At 44.2% G+C, this 26,567-nt stretch overlaps 1 protein-coding gene and 1 long non-coding RNA gene across 3 annotated transcripts in view; one reads left to right on the forward strand and one right to left on the reverse strand.

Moving 5' to 3' along the window:
• The first annotated feature begins 8,046 nt into the window (after positions 1-8,046).
• Positions 8,047-25,307, forward strand: LOC114015310 (uncharacterized). Its single transcript, XR_008733651.1, has 4 exons — positions 8,047-8,954; positions 13,859-14,120; positions 16,904-17,039; positions 25,194-25,307. It is a non-coding gene; the product is annotated as an uncharacterized LOC114015310 (long non-coding RNA).
• Positions 14,422-26,567, reverse strand: part of SGCD (sarcoglycan delta) — a 349,797-nt gene continuing 337,651 nt past the window's right edge. For both annotated transcript variants that reach the window (XM_055719223.1, XM_055719224.1), the window contains 2 exons: positions 25,173-25,296; positions 14,422-23,503 (listed from right to left, as the gene is read on the reverse strand). In XM_055719223.1, coding sequence (XP_055575198.1) covers positions 23,330-23,503; positions 25,173-25,296 — 298 coding nt within the window. In that variant the 3' untranslated portion in view covers positions 14,422-23,329. The remainder of the gene's footprint in view (positions 23,504-25,172; positions 25,297-26,567) is intronic.

Here is a 26,567-nt window from a genome sequence, read left to right on the forward strand (position 1 = left end):
AAATGGAATGAGGTGGTTTCCAGCTGCTACTTTCAAACCTGACAAAAACCTGCAGCTGCTGGTGGGATAGGAGGGTCTGTGGTGAAAAGCTTGAAATGCTGATTATCTCTCCCTTAAGCAAGATATCTGATTTTTAAGCTAGAAGGTCAATACACCAAGATTTAGCTTGGGAACAGTCTCCAAAGTTGTTTATAATTCTTTCTTATGCTGTGCCTGGGTGAAATATTTTGTCAGTGGTGAAGTCTATTCTAAATCCCAGAGAACTGCTGAGAAAGAAGCGGTTTGTACGTGATCACAAACCAGCAGTTTCTTCATACTTGCTGTGTATTTACAGCTCTCCTTCTCAGGTGTTTTTCGATTTCAATTAAGAGTTGGGATTTGTAAGAAAAATGCTTTCTCTGTCTCCTACAGAGATTTGGGTCAGCACAGGAGACGCAAGAAATTCAGATGAGCAGTGGCTGATGAACACGGGAGGTATTTGATTTGTACTGACTGTTGTAAATAGCTTGAGCTCCAATACATGATCCATAATCAGGGAGACTGCCGAACTTCTGTGTCAGCCTGGTGGTGGCAACAACAAAAAAAAAAAGGAGAGGCTACCCCAGGGAGCAAGCTCTGGAAAACAGTCCTTCGCTGTGTGACTTTCTGCGTTGTTAGACAAAGAGGGAGCAACTAATTGGAGCATTATTTTCCTAACAGAAGCTCACATTTTGCTCTGTTACATGTCAGCAGTAAGACTAAAGTAATTGGAATAACACCTCCAGCAGAAGAAGTTCAGATACCATGGTAATGAGTGCTAATAGAGAGACTGGTTAGATAAAGCGGGATGCACAGATGACAGGTTGGTTCAGTTAAATGTATTTTACAAGTCAGAAAGATTTTCACCTGTGGCTTTCTTTTGAACAAACACTAAACCAGATAGCTTTAGATGCCTTCCTGCAGTGTTCATTTGCAGGAATTTTACATTTGCTACACTAAGGCTTCAGAGATCCAAATTCTGTTTTCTTTGAAGTCAATGGAAATTTTGCAGTTATGAACTGTGATCCTGGTTTTGAAATCTTATTTATTATTGGAAATTTAGATGATATACATTTCTACCACATCTGCTATATGATTAGAAAGATTTTTCTATGTGATACTTTTAAAGATGTGCAGGTCATGAGTTTTCAGAGGAGGCTAATGACACCTGGATGCTAGTTCTGAAACACGGCTAGAAAATCTGTAGGTAAGCCTAAGCAGCATGTCTATCAATGTTTCATGGCTATGAATATTTGCAGAAGAATCTGTTCCCCAGGCAGTAACTACAGAGAACAGAAAATGATTTTTAAAATTCCCTTTTATATTTTACCCAGCTAACACTCAAATAAGATTAACAAAACTGGTTTTGACTGATCTTTTCTCTTCTCTTTTCTCTTTTCTCTTCTCTTTTCTCTTCTCTTTTCTCTTCTCTTTTCTCTTCTCTTTTCTCTTCTCTTTTCTCTTCTCTTTTCTCTTCTCTTTTCTCTTCTCTTTTCTCTTCTCTTTTCTCTTCTCTTTTCTCTTCTCTTTTCTCTTCTCTTTTCTCTTCTCTTTTCTCTTCTCTCTCTCCCGTTCCCTTTTCCCTTTTGTCCCCTTTTCCTTTAAAACATCCAGAACCAGCTATCAGGGAGTTCAAATGATTACACTTGTGATAATTCTATGACAGGCCAAAGTTGATATGAACTTGATTGTCTGAACTGTATCTGAGGTAAATTACCGTGTCTGGGAGGGAACTGGGCTGATGTGCCCAAAGAAGAAATCGAACTGGTTTATATGCAGTGAAGGCGTCACTGCGTGCCTACCAACATCTAGATAACCCACTCAGAGAAGGACTTAAGACAGGATTCCCCAAAAGCCTGTGGGAATCTCTCTAGGCAGTTTAAAGGATGCTGATTTGCACCTCAGATTTCCAGATTCCTTTGCTGGCGTCCTCTGAAGGAAGGTAGCTCAGCCACCCAGGACAGGCAACAGCTCCTGCACCCGCTCCCCCTCCCTTCCCTCCCACCCTCACAACTGCTGTCTTCCCTCGAGTCACTCCGCAGGACGGACACTGGCTGACCAGAGGTTTGCATCTTGCACTAACAGGTTACTTTTTGTAGAGGACGGCTTACAAAACTGATCCTTGTGAGAGCTTTTGCTTACTACTGCTTATAAGTGCTAATTGAGCTGTTCAGCCCTTAAAATACCGCTGGCACTGAAATACAACAGCGTGTTGATTGATGATCTTCAACCACTTTTGTTTAGCAAGCTCCAGAGGAAATAATGAAATGCTTTGGTTTCATACAGCTTCATTCAGTGCAGAAATACTGACGTTCATCCAGCAAATGGAAGCGTTGACCTATACATAAAAGCAACTTGCATGAATTTTTAGAAATCGAAGTGTAGCTTTATAAGAGGGATTTTCTTTTTTTTTTTTTCTTTTTTCTTTTATTTTTTTTCAGTGCATGGAAGTTAAAGTCACGGCTTGATGGTTGTAGCTGACAATGGAAATTATATGGTCTGACAAAATTCCTGCTTAAAGTAGAAGGTCAACTGCCATGGTATCAGGAATCATTCCTTTCATAATTGTTCTGGGTAAATATAGGTTTCTTTTATAAGTTTCAGCCAGACTCCAGTATAAAAGCCTGTAGCTTAGACATGGTGGGAAGCAGATTTTCTCCTCATAGATGTCTCTAAAGCTCCTTCTGTGCAAGACTTCAGCAAAGATAACTGCTACAGGTATCTTCTAGTGATGGCACGTGGGCTCTGTGTCACTTCTTCCCTTCCTCAGCTTCTGCTTTCCCCGGATTTTGTCTAAGCCTTTCATACGACAGGCTTCTGCATTGCGTAATGCTCAGGTCTGTTGCAAATGGAAGGGTTCTGTGTTAACGCATGCAAGAGGGCTGTCAGTGTGCATTTCTCCTAATACGACAGATACCGGAGTAGAACTAGGAAATGGTTCTGTATTCCGGTTATATGAAGCTTCTTTGTGCTAATTATTTCACTATGTGTTAGAGAAGAACCTCTCAGGAAACTTATTGATCCCGGAATAGAGCTGCAGAAAGAGATACTACGTGGCTTATATGGAATTGCCCTAAGCACAAGATTTCCTAGACCATGGCCTCATGCATTAGTCTCAAAGTCAATATTCCTCAAATACTTTGCTCTAATTTTATCGTAAGACTGAAAATCCACAAATTTGGCCCAGGTTCCACCTTGCAGCTAGAAGCACTTTACTGAACAGTAGTTTCCACCTACAAGGAAGCTCCTCCAAGTCTGTGCCAGCTAGTGGCTACTCTGATAGACAGAGCACAAGGTACTGGCATAAACAAGAAGTTTTAGGGCACTGAATGGAGAAGTTCAGCTCTTTTGTCCTACCTATCTATTTGTCAAATGTTAATTCCACCTTGGAGGTAACTCAGATCTCTCTCGATTCTTGTGCTAGAGCTAGGTGAACTCACTCAGATGAACCTCAGGGTTAGTATCCATACAATCAGATGTTATCTCTCTGTGCTGCTCTTCACATTGGTTTCATGTCTAGCTGGAGGGTGGAAGAATGCTGTTTCCACATTAAGTTCATGTTACTTGCTTGCCTTTATCATTTTGGAAAGAAACTTCTTTCATACCAGAGGTGTCTGACCTGATGCCTGCAGAATCTACTGCAGGGGACGTCAAATCAACATTTCTAAACTTCTTCCAGTTTGGGGAAATAATCAGTAGGTGGCATCTGTCAGGTTTTTGCCAGCTGAACATCTGGGAAATACAAAGTGATCCCAGAAAAGTTGGTGCACCAAGGCATTTTAACAGCTATTTGCTAAGCAAACATTGGTAATTAACAGAGAACTTGAGAACATTGCCTATCAGGTTTTCCATGTGCCTGGCATCTCATTACCTAGTGCACAAGTCACAACTGCGTTTGTTAGGCTGAGAAGACCACAGTAGGATGCACACGACGGAGAAGCCAGAGGTCAAACAGTAACATTTGAAAAAGAAAGGCAGAACAAAGCAGTCTTGGGTGGAGCATCTTCTGCACCCATGATTTTGGACTCATCTCTCCAGATTATATTTCTTCTGGGGCAAGTCCCAATTTCTTGGAGACAGGAGCTAAACTCAAACTTGTGTTCAGTTCCTCCCAAGGACCACACTAAAAAAAAAAGCTTGTTTTCCATACTACTACTCAGCTGTGCTGTTACTGTCCTTCCTTTGAAATGAGCCAAGTCTGAATGCTGGAGGCCTCCAACTCTCCTGTTTCTTGAGAAGTCATTGTTATTTCTGGGATAGTACTGCTGTTGACAGCTCCTTGCTTCCTCACTTCTCCCCACATGTGCACCGGGAATGCTCCGTCTGGCTAGAAAGGGAAGAGGAGTGAGATGGAAGCCCTTTTGGTCTGATGTTGCTCCAACATTGCATTAGTCCTGTATGTGTTTTGTCTGCTGTGTTTAACTTTTGACTCTCATTATTAATAAGAAAGGAACTGTCTTTCCAGGGAGCCATTCCATACAATTTATATTTCTGAGCATGAAAGATGATTGACAAGGCAGGCAAAATGCCAGCTCTCAATACAACGGTGAGATTTGCTTCTCTTCTAACCCTGTTGTCCCATTTTGATGTTGTCTTCACACCTGCCATGCAGCAGCAGATGCCCAGGGCATAGAAGCTTGGCTTCAGTGATGGATAGTTAACAGGAGTCAGCATTTCTTCCAAAGACTCCAAACTTGCTTATCTACAAAGATAAAGACCTGGAAGGCTGGGTGTCCCAGCATTGCCCGTGGCTTTTCCTATTACAGGATTCAGCCATCTACCTGGGCTTCACTAAACACGTTCTTCAAGACAATGAATCCCACACAAGGTGACAGGTAAGTTGTGTGAGAATCAAGTGTCTTGGCAGCCGGCTCGTGCTTTAGCCAGACTCCCAGCCTGGGATTTGACTAAGGGCTGAATTTCTTTGCACAAGTCAGGTCTATTCCTCATCTCCAGGAGCCTTGTTCCCTTTTGGGGTGCCAGCAGATGCCCTTGACCTCCCACCCTCTGCAGAGCTGACTGCTGAAGAGGCCAAAAGCACAGCAGCTTATGCTGCCTGCATCTGGCTTTAAATGGACCGTTGCAGGGATGCTGCAGCCTCCTTGAGCCTCTCTCTTTGCGCCTCATCAGCTCTCTCATCTTGAGGGAAATCACTGCCGAGAGGTGTCAGGGTGTCAGAGGCGTTCTGTGCCAGCTCCCTGCCCAGCCGAGCCAGAACTAGCTTCCCCTCTCAGGCAGACTGGGACATAATCCATCCCATGTCCCACAATGACTGTAATGCTAGCACTGTTTATTCAAGGACGGCCGTGCTACAATTAGAGCCAAGGGCTTTAAATATCCAAATGATGCCATCGGCAGAGCTTGTGCTCCACCGAGCGAACTGCCAGCACCTCCTCTATGGTTTGTGCAGCCTTTTCTCCACCAACAGCTGAAGTGCCTTAGTGCAGTCTTGAACCTAAGTGGAAGAACCTTTTCCAGCCTCACCTCTGACTTTCACATGCTCCCTCTGCTCCTTCAGCACACCCCGCCTCTGGGCTTTTAGGTAACTGACATGGCTGAACAGACCTTCTTTTTCTTCTGAAGCTTTTACACTCTCACTCCAGGCAGAGCAATCTCCTATATGAATGCTGGGTGAAGTCCAGAGCCAGAAGAGAAAAAGCTTTAATCCCTCTGGGAATTCCCTTCTGCACAGCATGTGAAAAATCCCCCTGTGCCCAGCCCTGGGAGGGGGCTGCCCTGCAGCATACGTCTCCCTTCAGGTACATGACTGTTCCCACTGGAATCAGACCTTGCATTGGCACTTCTGGATCAGGAAATATGATTTAATCACTAATTTTTTTCAGGTACCTTTTCACTTGAGCCTTCCCGTTTGAAGGGATTTTTGCTAAGGTTGACAGCTTCCTAAAAGGCTTAAACCCAAACAATATTCCCTGGAAAAGGCAAGTTAAAGATAGTTGTTAGCAATTTAATGCAGACAGGAGTTTTTCTTTTTCTCAACAGGTTTCTAACACTTTTTAGTTGACCTGTTGTTATGTTAAAGACTCATGGTTGCCCGCTCCAGGTCCGAGCTGTCATTAACCAGGGTGAGGAGCAGGGATGCCACCAGCCTGGAGGTGCTGTGAGCGGGTGCTGGTACCTGGTGCCAGGCGATGCTGGGGGATGTACGTGCCCCACATCATGGCCTGGCTTGTGCTGAGCAAGCAGTTTGTCTGCTGCTGTTTTGGTGGGGGATGACTCCCTTTCCCGTGCGGTGTTTCTGGCTTTCTGTGCATTTAGTGTAAGCAAGGGACTCTGAATCCCGTGTTTAACTTCATCCAAGGTTACTTTTTTTCAGTGAAAACTGTCAGCTTTGAAGTCTTTTCCACTGCAAGCAAACTAGCCCAGGGGACTCCACTTGGCTTCTGGGGTTCAGGGAGGCCAAAGAAATTGCCACTAGAGCAATGCACCATGTTTAATTTCTTGTGAATGTGACAAATTCCAAGAGCAAGAAATCTTGAGGGGTGTAGAAAAATCCAAGGTGGGAAATCACTGCCTAATCGATTTTGCAGTTCAGCAAGGATCATTTAGAACTGGCCATTTATCCAGCTGCCACCAACTGAGTATTTTACAAGAACATAATATATGACTTAATCTCAGCACAGAGCAAACCCAAATGAGCTGGGATGGTTTTGATGTCACTCTGTTGCAATATCCTCTGGGGACTGTATTCTGTTCTAGATTTGACCAAAGAGCAATTGCTTCTAGATTTTCCAGAGTGTTTCTGGGTTTGCAGCCTAGGTATTGTCATGATGGCTTTTAACTCTTTCTTTCAGGTGTAGATGCCCAGCCTTGGGCTCCCGCACCATGTGGCTGGCTGGTAGCTGGCTGATGGCTGTTCAGGTGATGCAGACTCGGTGCCTGGTAATCCTCTATTTCTTTGGGATGGCAGGAGGTAAATTTAACATCTCTGGATTCTCTTGAGGTCCTCCTAAGGCAAGAGTCAGGCATGTGCAACGGAGCTTGTTCTTTCCATTCTATCAACAGAAAAATGGCAATACCCCCAAGTCCTAACTGCTCTCATAAACTGAGTAATTGCGGTCAGGTCAGATGCAGTTACTTGTGGGAGACCGTGTAACTTTACAACTGCCTGGCGGTGACTTCTGGTGCACTTGACACCAAAGCCACTACAGCATTAGAGCTGCTCCACATCCGATGGAGGAACCCGGTTTCTCAGTGGTCCCAAGCACGCTGCCGTTATTCCTGCTGCATCCAGATCCTTGCTGCAGCCCGAAGAGCTGTAACACGTGCACGAGAGCTTTCAGCCCACTGCCGGCTGCACGGGGCAGTGTGCTCCTCATCTCGGTATTTTTTATGTGGCGAGATGAAAGCATAACAAGACAGGTTCTTCTTTAATATGCATTAGTGTTCACTTTATATAGGCCATGCTATGCTAATGGAATTTAGCAGCTTATAAATGTTCTTTAATTGCAAATAATTAATTGTATGTTATTGAATTAATTATTTACCCTCAGTTGCCTGCCATCTCCACTCCTGCACCTTCTAAAGCTTATCTTGAAGTCCTCTTTGCAGTTCTCATGCAAAGCAGCGATGAAAATATTCTTCTGAGGGCAGTAGCCCTCCGTTTATTTTCATTTATTTATTTGTTTGTTTATTTATTTACTTTATTTACTTTATTTTCTTTATTTGTTTATTTTTAGCCTTCCTGTTTTGGCCCTGGTGGTTATTTTAGTCTTGTATTTCTCAGGAAGGCGGTATTAACTCTGCTGAGCCAAACTGGCCTATGGTTCGGATGAATCTGGATCCAAACTGCCATTCACATCATACAAAAATTTGGCCCTTTCATTTTAAACTGACTGTCCTACCTCTTAAAAATGGGAGTGACAATCTATATATAGATATATGTAGGTCACCTACTGATTTCAGTGGGAACTGCTTAAACTTGGGTCCTCGGTTAACAGTTGGACTTGATGATCTCAAAGGTCTTTTCCAACCTAAATGATTCAGTGATTCTAACTTGCTCTATGGTTACAGAGCTTTCAGTGTCTCTGCTGTCATTTTTTCTGTCTCCCATCATCTTCTTGAAGAAGAAAAGAGGTATGGCAGTGGGTATGTCATAAAATGGCAGTGGGGGAAGGGTTAGGGTGTGTTGTCTCTACTGGGGTCTCTAGTGGTGGCCATCCAAAAATCAAATCAGAAAGAGAAAACTAAGAAAATTAATAAGGCATAAGTTTGCTTGATTTTTTTTTTTTCTTCCTCCTCCAATTGCTAAATACTTACATACCAGAAAGACAGAGGTTATTTTTTTCTATGACTGAAATGCCATGAAAAGTTAAACCAATACACATTTTGCACAGTCACAGAAGCAGCCATGGCTCATGGAGGCAGCTCTTGTGTTCAGTAAAACCAGACATCTCTAAACCCCAGACAGACACTTGTTAGGTGTTTCAAAAGTCTTCATGTGTGAAAGGAAAAAAAAAAAGACAGGTAAAATCCATCAGTCACTGTGGGAAGCTGGTGCCTGTGTCTACCTACCTTTCTCACCCCTGGACACACGGGCCCCACCAGCTCCCATCTGCCCCACCGTGCTCTTAGCTCTCTCTCTGATACAAGTTGTATGTGCAATGTCTTGCTGCAAAACCGTAAAAATAGCAGGTCTCTTCTTGGCACATTGTGCTCATCAGTTTTGTCCAAGCCAAGTATGTGATTTGATGGACACCATGCACATGTGGAAGACACTTCAGGTCCAGAAGTCAATGGAGAAGGCAGAAAGGAAGAAAAAGGTGAAACTCAGGAAACTAATCTCGTGACTTGCTGTCCTCAGCTGCCCTGCCTGGTCTGCTTTTTGGGAGGGAAGCATTGACCATCGTCCCAACAGCCGAAGTCTGAGCAGAGTCTGAACTGCGAAGGTGTCTTAAATATTTCACCTGGTTCCTAAGGTCAGTTGATGTCAACTTCTTTAAACTTATCACAGCATCTTTCTCTTACCATCAGTCTTTTTGGTGGAAACAACACAAAGGGCAGCTTCTCACTTGCTTTGGGCAAATACCACGGCTTCACCTCATTGTTCAGAGCCTACACAGGTGTGAGTCAGACTTACCGGGGGAAGCAGTGCAGCTTTCCTTCCCACAGAGGCTGCTGGCTGTCTGGACACAGGGTTTCCATTGTGGCACTGCCAAAAAACCTCATCCCCCACCTGGCTGGCAGGACTGTGCCCCCCTCACGCTGCTCTTGCAGACAGGGGCACAGCCAGGGTTAAGGGTAGCTGAGATGCAGGTACCTTAGAAAAGTCATTATTATAATATATACACAGAATATATTACATAAAAATTATAGAAGCCATTGTGGGAAGGGAGCTCAACCATGCTCAGCTGTACCGTGCTTTAAGGGGAGCAGCAATCTCAGCCACCCCACTGGAACCAGGCAGGACTCTGATGTCGCTACAGAAATGAATGGGGAAAAAAAATAAATCCAAAAGCATTTATAAACTATTCCAACTGCAGCAACCGGGAGCTATGTTGGCAAGTGTCTGCTGCTCTATTTGCACCAGTAAACGTGACCCAGGGCAGCTTGTGCCTGGCAATGCCGCAGGACCTGCAGCAAGCCCAGAGCAGCCCGGTCCAGGCTAACCTGCCTGCTCTGCTTTTGTTTTCTCCTGCCTGTGTTCTCCTGCTAGCTCAGACATCACCCTATTCCTGCCCCAGGAACTACCGAATGCAATTCTCAGCTCTGCCAGGAATCCAGCCAGGTTTGTTTATGCCCATGATCCATGTCTGCATTAGAGAAATAAAGCACGCAGCAGCCACTTACCTTGAGAGCATGCCACGCAGCTGTGCGGTCAGCATCAGGACTGATGCTTAGCTGCAGCAGCACAGGCAAACTGGGCATCTCTGCTGAGGAGTCAAAAAAAGACCCACAAAAGCATTAATTTAATGTCATGCTAAAGACAAATGCTGGTGTGGAGCCCTCAGTGCAGAGCTCATTCCTGTGCTGGGCAGGGACAGCCCCTTTTACAGCCTGGCTATAAAGAACTAAATTAAATGCACGATGTGCATTTCTATCTCCTGATTTTGTTGTTCCCATCATTAGCCTTTAAGCAACAGCTGGTTGTACTTGTGTTTTAGCTTAGCATAAAAACCATGTGGTGGTGGTGGGAGGCGTGGGGCACTGGGTGACCTCTCCTGCCAGAGCGGCTGCATCCACAGCAGCTGCTGGTCAAGAAGCACTTGTGTCTGTCACCTGGCACTGGGTGAGCGATGGCATGTGTCAGTGCAGCGTGCAAGTGGGGTCACAGGCTATGTCAGGGTATTAGTACACCAGGCTGGTGCTTGCCAGGAACTGCATTTTTGTCTTAAAACTTTCTTAGTGTGCAACTCATCATGTACACTGCTAAATGTCTTCTTGCCACAGGAACAGCACACTTGTGTCCCCTGCCGTCACCCCAGGCAGGGCTGTGCTGCCAGTTTATGTTTCCTTTGACTGCTAAACTGTTCATTGCAAATTAATTCATAAATAATTCATTGGATGTTGCATTCTGTGCTTAAAAGTTCATCGTGTAGGCAGTAGGTTGTGGGTTTTCTTGGAAGGGACAGTGCTTTTCTCCTTTCTTTTTTCTTCGTTAATTGTGTGTGTGTGTGTCTGTGTGTGCAGAGCTCCCATAGCATTCACAGCCTGATAGTACCACTATAGATACTTTAATGTCTTTCTAGCAGATGATAGTTATTTTCAAATTTAGTTATTATGGTTCAAGACGATTGTGATGCAAAAACTCTCTTTTGAGACTGGGCTTTATTGAAATACCCATATGCTTTGGGAAATCGTTACAGCGGACATAAAAATAACATTTTATTCAGAAATTTATCTTCCCCCGTCCCCATGCGTGCACACAAAGAGGCACGCTCTCTCTCTCTCACACACTTCCCTATCAGTCAGTTATTATTCCTAAGCCTGCTGATAGTGGAGAGCAAGGAGAAGTTTTTAATCACCCCGGTTTGTAAAGGCAGGTTGTGTTTGTTGGCTGGGCATTAATATAAACGTGGCCCTCTCTGGGACCAACATCAGCTCTAAAACTGCTTACTTCAGCCCTGGGGCCTCCTTGGGTGGTTCCCATAAGAGCATTGAAACCCATGTCAAGATGTCACTTGGGACACACTGGGGTGAAAACCGTGTCTCGTTCTTTCCGACAGACCTCTTGCCACGGCAAGGAGGGAATGTCTTGCTGTGGAGCATCCCATGTGCTTGCATGGCTCCATCCTGCTGTGCTGGGAGGAGTGGGACGTTTCACCATCACCCCGCCCCGGTTCTGAATGCACTGGCGATACAGCAGACGGGCAGCCAACCCCAACTGCAGCAGCTTCCATTAAAACCTCAACCCCCAGGGCAGGAGATGCGGCGCATTGGTTGGATGAAGGGAGGAGGCTCAGGCTAAGAGCGGCAGCCATACAGAGACACAGCACCACTTTTTGGCATGTGCATGTACTGGTTCTTGCCTTCGGGGAGGCAAAGCAGATGCAAAACCCATATTCAACGAGTAAACCCCATCTCAGTTATGCTCAGCATCCTTTAGCACTCCCAGGTGCTAAACTCAAGTTGTAGGTAGAGTTTAGGTCAGGTAATGCAGATGTATTTTCTGTTTGAAAAGGTGCTGAAATACCGAGCAGCACTGAGGTCTTACTGTCCCCTGAGCACTTGTGGGTTATGCTGTCAGTTAAAGTATTTCTGTTTCATAGCCTGAGTCTGGCAGTGGCACGGGAATAGGGCTGTTGAGGAAGGAGAGGTGGGATGTGGAGCCCCAGGAGGGGTTTAGCCCCAGCAGGAGCCCAGGCTGCTGCCAACTCTGCCCTGCAGCTGTGTGCTGCTGTGGGGGCAGCAGAAAACCAAGCCGAATGAGGTTATTTCAGAGATTTAAAAGATATTTTCTGCTTTTCCCCTCCCTCCATGCACCCACTGAATGGAGCAAAGCAGATGGTTGCAAGCATTCCTCAGCGAGGAGGCAGGAGCCTTGTTTTCTGCCTGCACTGCCAGGCTGCTGCTGAGGCTGAAAACAAAGCCTAGAAGTAGGGTAACAAAAAATGCCCCTGTAGGTGTGAAAGGGAAAATACCACAGCTGATGTTACACAAGCCTAGCTGTATGATGGCCCGAAGCAGAGGTGTTATGTGAAGGGCTATTCACAAACCCCAATTTTAAAAAGTGCAGATCATATCAGTAATGTATATTACAATAGCCTGATAGTGTGAATCAAATATTTAAAGACTACCTACACTCTGCTTTTTATTCTGAAATGACTGCAGAAAAGAGCCAAGTTCTAGCTGCTGGCCAGACTTCTTGCTTTTTCTCTATTAAATGAGGCCATATAATTTTCCTCTGGGATACATTTGGCACTGGAGCTATTTAGGTCTGAACCTTCATCACTAAATTCAGGAGGATTTTTCTGTTCCATTTAAGGAGAGAAGAAGGTCACAGCAGTGGAGAAAAACTGTTAAAAACAGATACTTCTCATCACTGACTTTTGGACACTGTTCATAAAAATAAAAATAATCACCCCAATTCAACAACCAAACTTCAGCAGCAGCAACTTGTCTGTACTAGACTTAGATGAAAAATACAAAAACCTGGCTGCACATAAAAATTTTAAGAAGTTGAAGCTGTTATGATTTTACAGAGTATGAAATGGATTCATTTCATCTCAGTGATTATTTCCTGCTTTTGTAATTCTTCCTTTGGTGCTTTTTTTCTGTTTGCTATTTAGGAAAAAAGAAAAAAAAAAAAAAGAAACAATGAATTAGCTATAGGGGTAGAAAGAAAAGAAAACAAAAATTGGGAAGCACTTCTCAAAAGTGAAAGGCAGGATGCTTGGGAAGAAATGATGCTTTGATAATTTTCCCAGGAGTCAATTTTAAAAGACAAATTCCCTTTTTAAATACAGCTTCCCAGGGTTTAGAAAATGGTTAACATATTGTTGCTACTGAGTACCACACTTGGCACGGGGGCACTGCAAATACACTGTGCCTAAGGCTGAGTTTGATAACTACTCGCTGCTTGTATCAAGGACATTTTCAGGCAGCTGATGCGGAGTTTGCTGGTACTGGGGAAGGATCCGGCCGCTGCCTGGGGCAGGGCTGGGTGCAGCTACACAGAGCGCCCTATCCTGCGGGTGCTGTGAAGTTCCTACCGACATGCTTCTTAATGGGGGTTAATTCATGAATTATTTCCTTGTCAGTTTGCTAGAAATTCCAAATGCAGGCCAAGAACTGCAGCTGAAGTTCTGCTGAAAGATGTCTTCTTTTTTTTTTTTTTTAAAAAAAAAGTGTGCAAACAGTCCAACCCCAACGAGCGAGAAGGAGACTGTGCATGTCCACCGAACAGTACTGAGTGAACTTACCTGGAGCCTGGTAAACAGGAGGGCCTGCAAACTGATAAACAAGTACCCCTACAGCCTGGATTTTGGCAGCATCTCAGCTGTGAGGGCTGGGCTTGTACTCTCCGTGCACTTGGAAGGCATGCACATCTTTTCAGCCGGATTGAATTCTTGCTATTCCTTCAGATAATGAGCCTCAATCAATGCTCTCATTTACTGACAAAAATCCAGGGCAAACAAATTCATATTTAAAACCCAGCTCCTGCAAAATGCCCTCAGAAGTGATTGCCTGGCATGTGCAGAGTCACCCATGAGCAGCTGCTTAGTTTGCCAATTAAAATAAAAACTGATGGATCGTTAAAGCAGCCAGAGGTTTTCAAGAGGCTTTCTGTGAGTTGGTCCAGGCTGCTGGGTGGTGTTGTTGCTGCTTTTGGGGTTTTTTTTAAATGATTTTATTTATTTTTAAATTATTATTTTTTTTGCAGGGAGACTTGAGGTCATGCTCCCTACACAGTCTGCCGGTGGGGGCTCCTTTCCAGGTGCATGCACCTGGCTCTGGTCCCTCTTGGAAAACCTCAAGTTCCTGCTGGTTTGGAGCATTGGAGCACAAGCAGCACCAGATCCCCTCTACCAGCAAGTGATCCTCTTTGAGATGTTTACGATGCTCAGGCAGGACCTCAATGCTTACAACACTTCTTGGCTGTGAGTCTCCAATGCTAGGACAAGGGGGAGAAGTTCAACAAAGCGGTAAGCAAGACAGCAACTCAACTTTCCTAAAGGGGAGATTTTTTTGTTTTGCTAATGACAGCAACAGCCATCCACAGAGAATCTCATTCCATCCTCTACAGCATTTTTGGCATGAAATATATCCAGGGACTTGATGCTATGAAATGGATCACTAGTGTGATCCAGTCTGGCATATCCTACGGACATACAGGTATATCCTATTGACATATCCTATCTGTATCCTACAGACATACGAAAGTTTGCAGTCTAATTCACGTTTGCCATGCTCAAACGAACAAAAACCACTCAACATCTCTTTCCTTCTTAACAATCATTATTTTATTAATATATTTTACAAGATTGCAGTTGAAATCATTTAAATACAAACTTTTTTTATACAGAAAGTGTAATAAAGTTAAAATAGTTCCTTGTGTAATTCATAGCATTATTGCAATGCTTACAAAATTTTGCATAGAGTGTGCAAGGATTGATGTTATTTGATACAAAAAAGCTTTATATTTTCCCACACAACCACACACATACATAAATTAAAAAGAAAAAAGCCAAACAAATCTGAATTTCTTAATGAGAACTGTGATAAGACTTTAAATTCAGTTTGTCCTGTTTACACGATCAAGGTCATTGGTGGTTATCAGAGTAGAGGTCAGACAAGGTATTTTACCATCACAGATGAAAACTGCTATAGCGTATGGGTCATGCCTTTTATGCTGCTGCTGTGGATGAATGGGGTTTTGCTTCAGCTCGCACTGAATGTTGTTTTGCTGTTGGGTCTACCTACACAGAGCATTCGTTGGGTTTGTATCGACAACTCTATTGGCATTTTTGCACAAGGAAACTAATTCAAATAAAGGGTGGGCACAAAAAACCCCAAAACCAAACCCCAAAGGGATCTGTGTCAGATCCAGCGGGTTGATCCCTTCTCTGCTCCCAGAGATCCAGACCAAGATCTGGGTTGCAGCTCGGGAAAAGCTCTGACGGAGGGAGGAATCTGGGTGTGAACGCTGCCAGCTGAGCCCTTTGTCTATAAACACAGTATGTGAGAATTGCTCAGATCTGCACTTAACGAGGTTTCTGGCATGCTTTTACTCTGCTGAGCTAGGGCAGCATTTGTCCATCTTAACTTCTGTGCTCGCAGGGATAACGCAGGGAAGGGGAGAAGGAAGCGGATTCCTCTGGCGGTGCCAGCCCTGTGGAAGCCGCTCCGCAGACAGCGTGGCCCTGCCCTGCCACCAGCGGGACCTTCTGCTTCACACGTTACCCACCAGCTCACCGCCTGACCTCGGCACGGTCGTGGTGGTGGCGAGGGATGAAGCTGGATGGACATGCCTCCGTTTTCAGGCAGTGGCTGACGGGAAGACTTGCCACAGCTCTTCATCTGCGCCCATGGGATAAGGAAACCCCAGCGGCGCGAGGAGCCCCGTGTCCCATGCTGGCCCCAGGAGCACACAGGCTGGAGTTTAGACGGGGCAGCCAGACTCTTAGCAGTGCTAAACCTTTAAGTCCAAACCCTCAGGCGGTGCAGGCTACCAGTAAGTTAAATGGGGCCAAATCCTGATTTAATCCAGCTACAGAGCCACCCCCCCATGCTGTGAATGGCCCTGCTGCACCGCGCCAGGCCAGACCCCCAAGGCAGGCATCAGGCTTGCTGCTATTTCTAGTGCACAGGCCCTGGCAACAGGATGGAGATAAACAAGAAAAGGCAAAACCACCTCCCAACCGCCCACAGGCTTCCCGAGTAGAGGCAGGGTACCGGGGTACCATCCCCGTGGCACCCCCCTGGATGCTGTACAGACATTAATGGACAAAGCAGAGGTGGCATTAACAGCCACATGGCTGTGCCTTCTGGAGTTACTGCCGATGCTTTCGAGGTGGTCAAAGGCTTGTTAGAACAGCAACCAAGAGCTACCGGCACTATTTGTACCACTCAGACTGCAGATACGTATCATCTATAAAATCATTAATACTGCCAAAGCGTTTCATTATCTGTTATATCAATAACAGCACCGACACTGAATGCACAAGCCCAGAGGAGGACCCAGATGAAGACAAAATTATCAGGTTCTCGTTTAGCAAAGTAGGCAACTCCCAGCTCGTAAGGCAGCTGCCCTAGAGAAATCTACCCGTAGTGCTGGGGGTGGTGGTGGTGTTTGCAGCTAAGCAAAAAGTGGGAGAAACTCAAACAGCAACATTTTTTCAACTACACTCCAGCCTTAGATAAAAATAGAACCGCCCACAAATAATTATTCTTTTGTTCTCCAGCGTGAGCCTGCCTCAAGATGCTTTAAGGACTCTGTCATGAGGAAATTTTTAAAAGACCAAAGAAACAATATTGCTTTAGAAAGTGATAATGCATTTATAGGAGGCTTCGGAACGCTTTATCTCCTATCGGCGGTTAAGCCTTTTGAATGAGGCAAAGACGTGTGAGTACAATGCAATTCAAAGTTCCTGCTACATGCAAAGATGCACACGACCTATGCTTTGCAACGGGCCTGTTCCTCTAACGGCAAATACATTAGAAATGGTGAGACTTTCCATTTGGGTAGGACCTGCTGAAAAGCTCCAAAAAGTCGTTTTTAATATTAGAAGAAAAGACTGTTTCACTAAGGCTGCATTTTTTATCTGAAGCACTTGGTAGCAGGGCACAATGTAAATGTAACACGTTCACACAAATTTTTCCTGTTACTTTCTCTTGCTGGCAGAAAGACTCAACCAACTAAATCGAGACAAACATACAACTACGTATCGCTTCACAGTAAACGTACCCTTTCTGTTTTTCAATACAGGCTAAAAACTAACAAAAGCTCCATCCATGGAGATGAGTTGCCTCAAAGGAAATCTGGCTTCCTCCGAACAGGCAGCCCAGCCTTACTGACGGCGACAGAAAATCCCGGCCACCGCATGGCTTCGAGCTGTAGTAAGGTGAGACACCTCCTGGGAGTGGCACCAGAGCTAACTTTCCTGCAGGGATTAACACTTGTAGCAAATTAATTTTTAAGGAACTTGCACCTCTAGTTTAAATTAACTAGGATGGGAAATCTCTGTTGTGCACTATGATTATATTTGCTTTTTTGCTTGGGTTAAAAATCCTGCAGCTTTAAATATCCATCTTTTCCCGCATAAAGCAAGTGTGTCGCTTTTCACAAGGGCACAATACAATTCAAGTGGCAGGACAAGAGAGTCTGAAATATAAAGCCTCGGGGCTGTATGCACATAACCGTGGGCTTTTCAACCACAGCAGACTTAAAAGCTTTCTAAATACAAGCTATTCACTGTAATTTCCATCCAAACCCCAAGCCACTGTGGTTATTGTGGATGGAAAGAACACCCTAGCAATCTTGAACAGCCCAAGCCGTAAGTGGTTTCACTGACAGTAATTCCACTGTGTGCCACGAAAGATCAAGCATAATTGCTACCATATTTAGGAAAATGGATGTTATTAATTTAAAGTATAATAGTGTAAACAGACAGAGAAGTTGGCTGCATTACTGTGATTAGAGTGACGTCTCTCGCTGTTCCTTCCCTTTCCCCCCTACCTGCCTTGTTTAATTCACTCTGCTCCTGCTTGGATAATCTCATCAGTGCCATGTGCTTAACCCTGTTCCACTCACAGCCATAAACGTGGCTGCATCGGCTGTGAACACAGAGCAACTGCCATGCAGAACGTACCTAAAAGTCCCCGGTTTCACCTTGGTGCCACAGCTACACGCAGGTTTTGGGGGTATGCGAGACTGAGAAGTGCCACAATGGGGATTTGGGGCTGGGGGCCACCTGCATGCAGCCCCCTGTGGGGCAGGACACTAGCTGCCCAAATACTACACAACGATTTCAGAACGGAGGAAAAAGGTCAAAATGGGGAAAAGGGAAATGCTGCCAGGATTGTGTCCCTCGACCGCAACGGCAATAAAAAGGCTGGTGTTTTCACATGCAAAAAACACCAATCCAGTGCTTGGCAAAGCTTCGCAGGAATGTGCCCTGCACATGCTGGGGTGAATTCTGGATGATGACATTTCAAAATCTAAAATGTCAGTCATAAAAAAAAAAAAAAAAAAAAAAAAAATATATATATATATATATATGAAAAAAGAGCACAGCCTTGAACTTTTCTGTTTTTACTGTATGCACTTTTAAAATGAAAACATTATGGCACAATTACTCTTCCTCACTGGGCAGCTACTGGAATTCCTGATCTCCTGATGCTCAAGTGCAGGTAAGTGAACAGCCGGTAGCGTTTACTCAGTTTATTTATACTTCTAGCCCAGGATAATGTCTTTTAGCTTTCTGGGCTATTTCTTCCCATTTCAAATTTCAGGTAACCTCGCCCTCTGCACACATTTAAAGATATTTCAGGTGATTTCCTCTTTTCACCCATTAACAAAGTTAAGAGTCTTCCTGCCACTTTACTCTGTCAAATGCAAATTTATGATAAACCTGTATTTTTCCTGCCCAATTAAAAAAAGCACCATTAAAGTTAACACATTTCAGGAGCGAGGGCAACCAGAGAAGGGATGAATTTCTGTTAAGTCTTTGGTCTTTGTCTCACTCTCTTTTGCAATGTAAAACTTAAAGCCATAAAAACAAATAGAAAGAAAATTGGCTTTTGTTGTAAACAACTGCATGTCAGCGTGTGTGCGTATATATATATATTCATATGTGTGTGTGCATCTTATGACAACAAAAGCTAATTTCCTTTAAGAACGTTTGTATTTGCAAACTAGGTACAATGTGAACTAACCTGACATCTTCACAAGTTCCACAGGAATCTCTTTTTAACCTTGGAGTAATTTCTAGGGAGTGCTTTTTTAATTTAGACATCATTTTTCTATACCGTATATCGGAGATAGTATTTTTTAGGCTTATGCCTTATTTTTTTTGTGTTTGTGCAATGTGATATTTATGATTAAAGGAAAAAAGAAAACCCTCTTAAAATACAGCTGTTTGACAGCACGTGACTGAGATAACCAAAACCAAATCACTCTTGCACAGACTCAGTTTACTAAAAATGCATATGCAGGAGAGGCCTTACACATATTTTAGCAGCTACTGCCATTGCTTTGTACATTTCTTTGTACTCTTAAGCTACCCACCTCACCGACTACTGGGTAATATGCTTCAAAAAGTGTAAAAGAAGAAAATAAACCAAAAAATCCCCCCAAATAACCCCACAAAGAAACTTGAGAGAATGGATACGGTTGTATAGTCAGTATTAGGGTGTCTGCTTTTACTAATGGCAAAAGGGTTTTTTTTGTTTGTTTTAGTTCTTTTTGCTTTAGAAAATCCATCCTAACTCACCTATGACGGCGGAAGGGTTGCACACTACCTATGGATAAGGTGCTGCTGTACCGGTGAGCGCTGACAGTCATTTTCCCGACCACTTACTAAAGTGTCGCATTTAAAACAAATTTAACAAGGTCCCGAAACCCTATAAAGTTGAGTTACGATACATAAACACAGTTACGAATGCTGCAGTATTCCTGGTTGTCTAAGGTATATTGACATTAGTATCACAGCCCCTTGATTAGCAATTATTAATTGTGGGGTTGCAGTGCTGGTGGCTGCAGTGCAGACCTGCACACGGCGCCGAGCCGGGGTTCGGTCCCACAGCCACCCAAGGGTGCCCTGAATTGTCACTGGTCCAGCTCCTGTCCCAGCTCAGGCCACGAGGTTGTCGGCATCTCTTCCACTGAGCTCAGCAGCAACAAATTCACTGTCCCTTCCCCGCCTTGCCTTAGCACTGGGAGGTACAACAAACTCCAGTTTGAGAGAAACGCCATCTTCCCCAGACAGCAGGTGCTCCGTTGCACTGAACCGCAGGGCTGAGTCACAAAGATATACACAAACCCTTGTTCGTTTTTGGCCTTTTATCGATGGCAGGGAGAGCCTACGGACGAATTCCAGCCAGGGAGGCTTGATTTAAATGGACTCAGGGAAAACCAACCCATACAGGTGCAGCAACTATGAGGGACTTCTGGGCCAGGCAGGAGGACAAGGGACCCTCTCGTGCATTCGCCTCGTCCAGCACGGTGGGTCAGTCACTCCACAACAGCCCCCACCAACAAGCTGAGAAGCGTGAAATAGCTGGCTGTGTTTGCAAGCTGCTTTTTAAACGAAGCGCCTGTTTTTTACCCTGGCATCCCAGACACGCAGTCCCGTTTGCTCCAGTTTGCCACTCACCGAACAGGAGGGGACTAATCACGCAGCCACAAGCGCAGGCAGCATCACCCAAACCGCTGCCTTCACACTCCAGTGGGACTTACATGATTTACCAGTCTCTATATGGGTTCAACCTTCCTAGCAGCCGTTCCTTGTCTTTCAACACAACATATAATTTTATGTTTTTAAAGATGGAAAGATGATAGTCTAATATATTGAAGGAACTCGAATTGCTTTGTGTAGATGTAATTAAGGTACCCTTTGCTCACCTCAGAGAAGCGTCTGCAGCGATGGCACAGCTGTGTGAGGTTGTTCCTTAACAGCTCCCCCATAGAAATTCATACCAAAATAAATAGCGGGATGTCCTTAAGCGGTGTCATGGCTTTCGCGACACAAGAAGGTGATAATCTCACGGAGAGCCCAGCTGAGAAGACCAGCCACTCACAATTAATTTGTTGGGATGGCAATCCTCGGCAGAGGGTGTACAGGGCTAGGACTGAGCCGCCGGTGCCGCGGGAGTGGAGCAAGGGAACCAGGACGCAGCATCCCTGCTGGGTCAGCCCCTGCCTTCCTCCCCAGCACCCATGCTCTGGGGGATGGGAAAGTTAACGCGGCTCATTTTCTGTGCAGGGTGCTCTTCCTGCAGCACGTGTCTGCACAACTGCTCACGCCGGATCTGTTTATGAATTGGGCTGTGCTTGCTGTAAGGTTTGTGATCCGTATTAAATGAAACAGGGGGAAAAAAAAATAATTCTACAGTAAATGTAGGACTACGAATGGGACTTCAGTTGTGGTCCCAGAGGTAACGCACACAGTATTTCACTATATTTAACATGGTAAAAAAAAAAAAAAAAAAAAAAAAAGTTTGTATCACTCTAGGTGCCCCTACAGTCTTAATGCATTTCATTAATATCTGTTTTAAGTTGCACAACCAGTTCCCAAGACACCCTCCTGTCCCTCCCCCCAAATAAACTAGTTTTAATAACAAGATAAATATGATGTGCTTCTCCTTGCTGAGTGCATTGACTTAAGGCATAGGCACAATTCCCCTCTTTGAACAGAGATGGTATAGTCCTGTGTCCCAATACAATTGTTATCCTGGGTGACCCTTTGCATTCAGACGTTGACTCAAGACATAATAATTACAGGAATCATTCATTAACAAATAGTTTGAATTTGTTAATTAATTGGGAAGTGTTACTGAAATAAAAGCAGATCATTCAAACCTCTTTCAGGAATAAATTTTGCAGGAGTGCTGCTTTGTTAGACAGCAACACATCTAATCTAAACTCCACAGAAATCTTTCCTTTGAGTCCAGTCGGTTTTAGATCAAGCCAGAATTGTTCGTTTAAAGGGAAAAAAAAAAAAATAAAAATCAAACCCTGGTACTCTCCAGACCACAAGAAAATACGTGGAAATCTGTAAAAAAGGAATGGGCCATATTATTTCTAAACATTTCTGTCAGCTACGTTTTATCTTGAAGATCGCTTGAAGAATACCAGCTTTGCTTAGCTATCGCTAGGGATGGGCACAGATCTGTCATATTTGCACGTGAGGTAATATTTTCAAAAGCATCTCAGAGGTTTAGAAACCTTGCTGTCCTTGTAAGATTTACTGTGACTCAGATACTTCTGCAGTAATTAGTATATTTGTTTGTCAAGGATTTTCACACGCATGTGGATGCAATTATGGGTTGGAATTCAATGATCTGGGCTCTTCTCATCGTTTTTCAAAACTTGAACAATGGAAGTAATGTTACCAGATCATATTCCATGTTTTAACCTGCCCGTAGTGACTCCTAGACTTTAAAATAAGGAAAAATGCAACCATGAAAAGATTCAACCACAGAGTTTTTGGGGCTCAAATTCTAGAGGAACCAGCATCCAAAGCCCTTGCTTTCCAGCAATCTGGCTTGGTCACAATCTTTGTAAATGCTTAAAGAAGTCTGTTTCATTGCCAGCATCTCTGATATTTGCAGTCTCCAGAAAATCTAAGTGACCTTGGACTATATATCCTGGAAAGAAAGATAACAAAAAATCTGGCATAGCATCTACGTTACACACCTGATTTGTATCAATTTCTCAGGTTCTATGGGTAGAACAGGTAATTTTCTCTTTCTATAGGCACTGATAGGCAATGTCCAAATCTTAAATCTTCACACCAAACCTTTTCAAAATGAAAGGTGCTAATGGAGAGTGTGTGGGGTGATCCAGCACACCTCTTAACTAGGGAGGTTCAGGATTTTTCTATTTAGTCCAACTTTTGCAATTTTTTTTCCCTCCAAGAACTAAATGCAATGCCAGTTTTGTTAGCACAAAGATGTCTTTAGGTTAGGGTTAGAGCTGATGTGTCACATTTGAATAGCACAAGGCACCCCTGTCCATGCACAGGTAAGGCTCAAACCCCTTCTGAAAAATACATGATTATTCCAGCAAGATCTGGGCTTTTCTACCAGCCAAGTGCAATCTCTCTGTCCCAACAGGGAGCCATGCTTCAGGTGAAAATTAAAGAGTGCAATTTAACCTCAGATTAACCTGGCTATTTTGTTGGGGATTTTTTTTCCTTTTTTTTCTTTTTTTTTTCATGCCACCGATTTAACGGTGTGAAAATAATCAGAGATGCTTCTCTTCCCTTTGCATGTTGGTGGGTCTACGTTGGTTCCAGGGTTTTGCCCAGCCAGCAATCCCATTGCTCTGAGAACATGATCAAAAACAAGGGGTGATCATTGGACTATATTAATACAGAAGGGGCCAGGGGAGCATCAATTCCAATTCAGCAGATTGTACCAGTAAATTTTGGTGTGAGTAAGAGAAATGCTACACAAATGTAACAGGGTCACCCTGGGATTCCTTGTACTGAAACATCATTTTACACAGAGGATATATATATATATATATTTATATATATATTTTTATATATATATTCACACACACGCGCGCGCACACACAAAAAAAGTCTTTGATAGGCTTTCTGTGTTCTAGTAAAAATAGTTGGCAGCTGCAATCTGAGACCAGAACTGGCTTTTGTGCTGCCTGCGATGCCCCACTGCAAATTGTCTCTCAAAGGCAGACGCTTGTATTTATCTGGCAGGTCGAGCTAGTGCCTGCCTGCGACAGAAATAACCTCCCATTGGGACACACACAGAGCTCGTAGATTTTTTGCCTGGACCCTGCAGAAGAGGAAGATCCTTGAGGCAAGTTAGGTAGTTTGATTTTTGCAGAATTCAACGTTATCTGAAGTCGGAGGTGGGGGAGAGAGAGAAAGAGAGAGAGAATTAGTGGAGAGCTGTTATTTTTGATCTTGTGTTTAAAGAAGCTTCCTTTGGAAAATCCAGCCGCTACAAAAACTGGCTGGGCAAGTGTATTAAGATGGGAAAGTCTGATACAAGCCTGGGTAAGCATATTATCTGCCTTTATCATGAGCCGCCTAAGACCTCCAGTTTGTTTCTGCTGATCTACCCACCGTGTTTTCTTGGCTCGTAGCTTCCTGGGGCACCTGCACGTCTGGGTTAACCCAGCCAGAGGCACCCCACTGCGAGGTGGGGAGCACACAATGGCTCCACTCCTCCACCGGGGCTGCTGCACTGTGATCCCATCGCCAGTCACACCTGCAGGCTCCCAGCACTGACTTTCATGTGTATTTTATATATACGTGTAACACTTTTATGTATATTAAAAATAACTTAAATGCCATAACAGACCTGAATATCTCTCCTTCTGAAACAGAACATAAAAGCGAACATGTGGCGGCTCTTAGACACATGGCAGCTAGAGGGGAGTGCTCTAACATCCCTGAGAAGGGCACGGTAAGATAACCTGCACACCAGACTATTACAGGGCAACTGACAGTACTTGCTTTTATCTGGCAATTACAGTAACAGTCGCCAGTTTTAGTATCCAACCATCTAATCTCCTGAAAGAGGCAGGTCAATATATGCATTTTAAAAGCAACTTAGTGTTAAAACCATTAAGGCAACTGCTTGCAGGAGTGAAATGCCTTGGATCTCAGTTGCAGTATATTAGGTAAGAGGTTTTTGGTTTTTTGGTGTTTTTTTTTTTTTGAGTTTTTTTTGTTAACACCCCATGGTCTGAAATGTCTTAAAAGGCAAATGTTTAGAAATAACAGGAATTGCAATAAAACCCCCACTCTACTTATTACACCTGACACTTAAGACAGGAAAATGTTAGCTTGTGTTGGAGCCCTGTTGCCAGGAGGTTTGTGTTCCATGGGAAGCTCCTCCTGCAGAGCCTCCCGGTGGGTTCCCCAGCAGGAGCTCCTCAGCCACATCCTTCTGTGCCTTCCAGCACTGTGGCAGGAGGAGGGGTAAGAACCCTGTGCCCATGTACTTTTGAGACACCAGAAGAGGCTTTACTCAACACCGGTTTTACCTTTGTTCTCTGTTATATTTGCTCTCTTCCCCTTTGGAAGTCTCCCCAGTGCAACAACCTGTATCTCCTAATGTTCCCTTTCTTTCCAAAATGAAAACATCAGCTACAAAAGCTTTTCAGATAAATACCAGTGAATTAAGCTCTTCTTATAGAAAAATGTATGATAAAAGATTTAATTATGTTGGCCAAGTAAATCTTGTTTTAAAGTTGACAAGGAAACAAAGAGGTTAGGAGTACTGTATATTTTACAGCTGCATAAATCTGCTTGAACAACAGATGCTATTATCCAAGCACTTCAAAAATAATGAATCAGCCTCTGCCATAGAGTGAGTCTTGTTTGCATATGATATGTTCAATCACTGCTAGCAGAAACTAAGCTAGGAAGCCCTGCTGCACCGCTGCTTTCATACCAGCGCTTCAAATGCAGCGGCTCAGTGACTCAGAAGGCTACACATCTGCAGGAGATCTGGGGCTTGCTTTGGTTTTGTGGTAGGGCTTCACGCCCTTCTCTTACCTCTCCATCTTTGGATTCCAGCCTGAGCTCTGTCCTGCACGTGGCTTTCAAGCTGCCGGCCTCCGCGTTGATCTCGATGCCTTTCGGAGCCTCCATCACCAGCGCGCGCGTCGGCGACTCCAGCCTGTAACAGAACGGGGAGTTACAGAGCCCGAAGGGTTGAACACTCATGGTCAGTCTCAGCCTGTTGCCTTGCACTGCCTGACTGCCTGCTGCACAGCACCGTAGGACCTACCGATGGTCAGATCCACACCTGGTTTAGTCAGTGGAAAAGACTTCATGCACAATGTGGTCAAACACATCACAGATCTAGTCTGCTAACATTCTGTATCAACTTGGGTCCAGCTGCAAGGTGCAATAAAGCTTCCCCCATGACCAGCTTGCCCATATGCAAGTTCAGATTTCTAACTAATCAGTGCTAACGGGGGATATTAGCAAAGCAGTATACCTACACAGAGAGTGCAAGCACTTTTCTTCCTAGAACCACTGTTCAAGCAAGAACACATTATTTCTCCTGGCTACCTACAATGTGAAGTTTGGAAGTGTTTAAGGACATAAGGGAATCAATGAAAACAACTAGGCTGAAGACCCTAAAATTCCTGGTCTGCAGTCCTATGCCTACATCACATTGCTCACATCCAAGCCCCTCTCTGCGGCGCTTTGACCCCTCCTAACTGTGGACGCACCACACACAGGTATCTGACAACCCTGCTGTAGCACTAATACAGCCAAACCCTTTAATTCAGGCAGTTGGGGTTATAATGCCATAAGATGTAGAAGTGCAAGGTTCATCTTCCTTGCTGATCATCCATTCATTGGTTTTGTACTATACTTGTCTCATCTCTTCTTGCTAATGCAGTCTTTTATTACTTTCTGTATTGAAAATGATAATAAACCCCAATTCTCCCTCTTTGGGAATATCCTCTTAGTGGATTTTGTCACCATTTATTTACTGTACCATCACAAAATCTAGAGTACCATCTCCCCAGGTGAGGCAGGCAGGTGGAGTGGAACAGAAGCTCCTCTATTTCGGCTGCTTTGGGCTGGCGGCGCTGGGAAACCCAAAGCACAAGGCAGCAGCACGCAGCCACCGAGCTTACTTGGGCAGCTTTTAGGATTTGCTTGCATCACTGCAGTGACACTTCAGCTGTTTCTCTGCTCTTCATATATAATCATTTGTGCAAGTAAGTGTATTCTTAAATGGACTCCTGCTGGTACTGAGACAACATTATGGGAGACTGAGGGAATTCAGCCGTATTTATTGCAGCCAACAGTTCAATAAAGGAAAGGCACAGTTCCCTCTGTGTGGCACTTTTCAGGTTATAACTTTCCCTCTTGTTGGTGTCTTCATATTGCTGCTTTTTGAACCCTTTCCCTCAAGACACCAAACTCATC

The sequence above is a fragment of the Falco cherrug genome, chromosome 8 (genome assembly GCF_023634085.1).
Source record: "Falco cherrug isolate bFalChe1 chromosome 8, bFalChe1.pri, whole genome shotgun sequence".
Taxonomy (NCBI): domain Eukaryota; kingdom Metazoa; phylum Chordata; class Aves; order Falconiformes; family Falconidae; genus Falco; species Falco cherrug.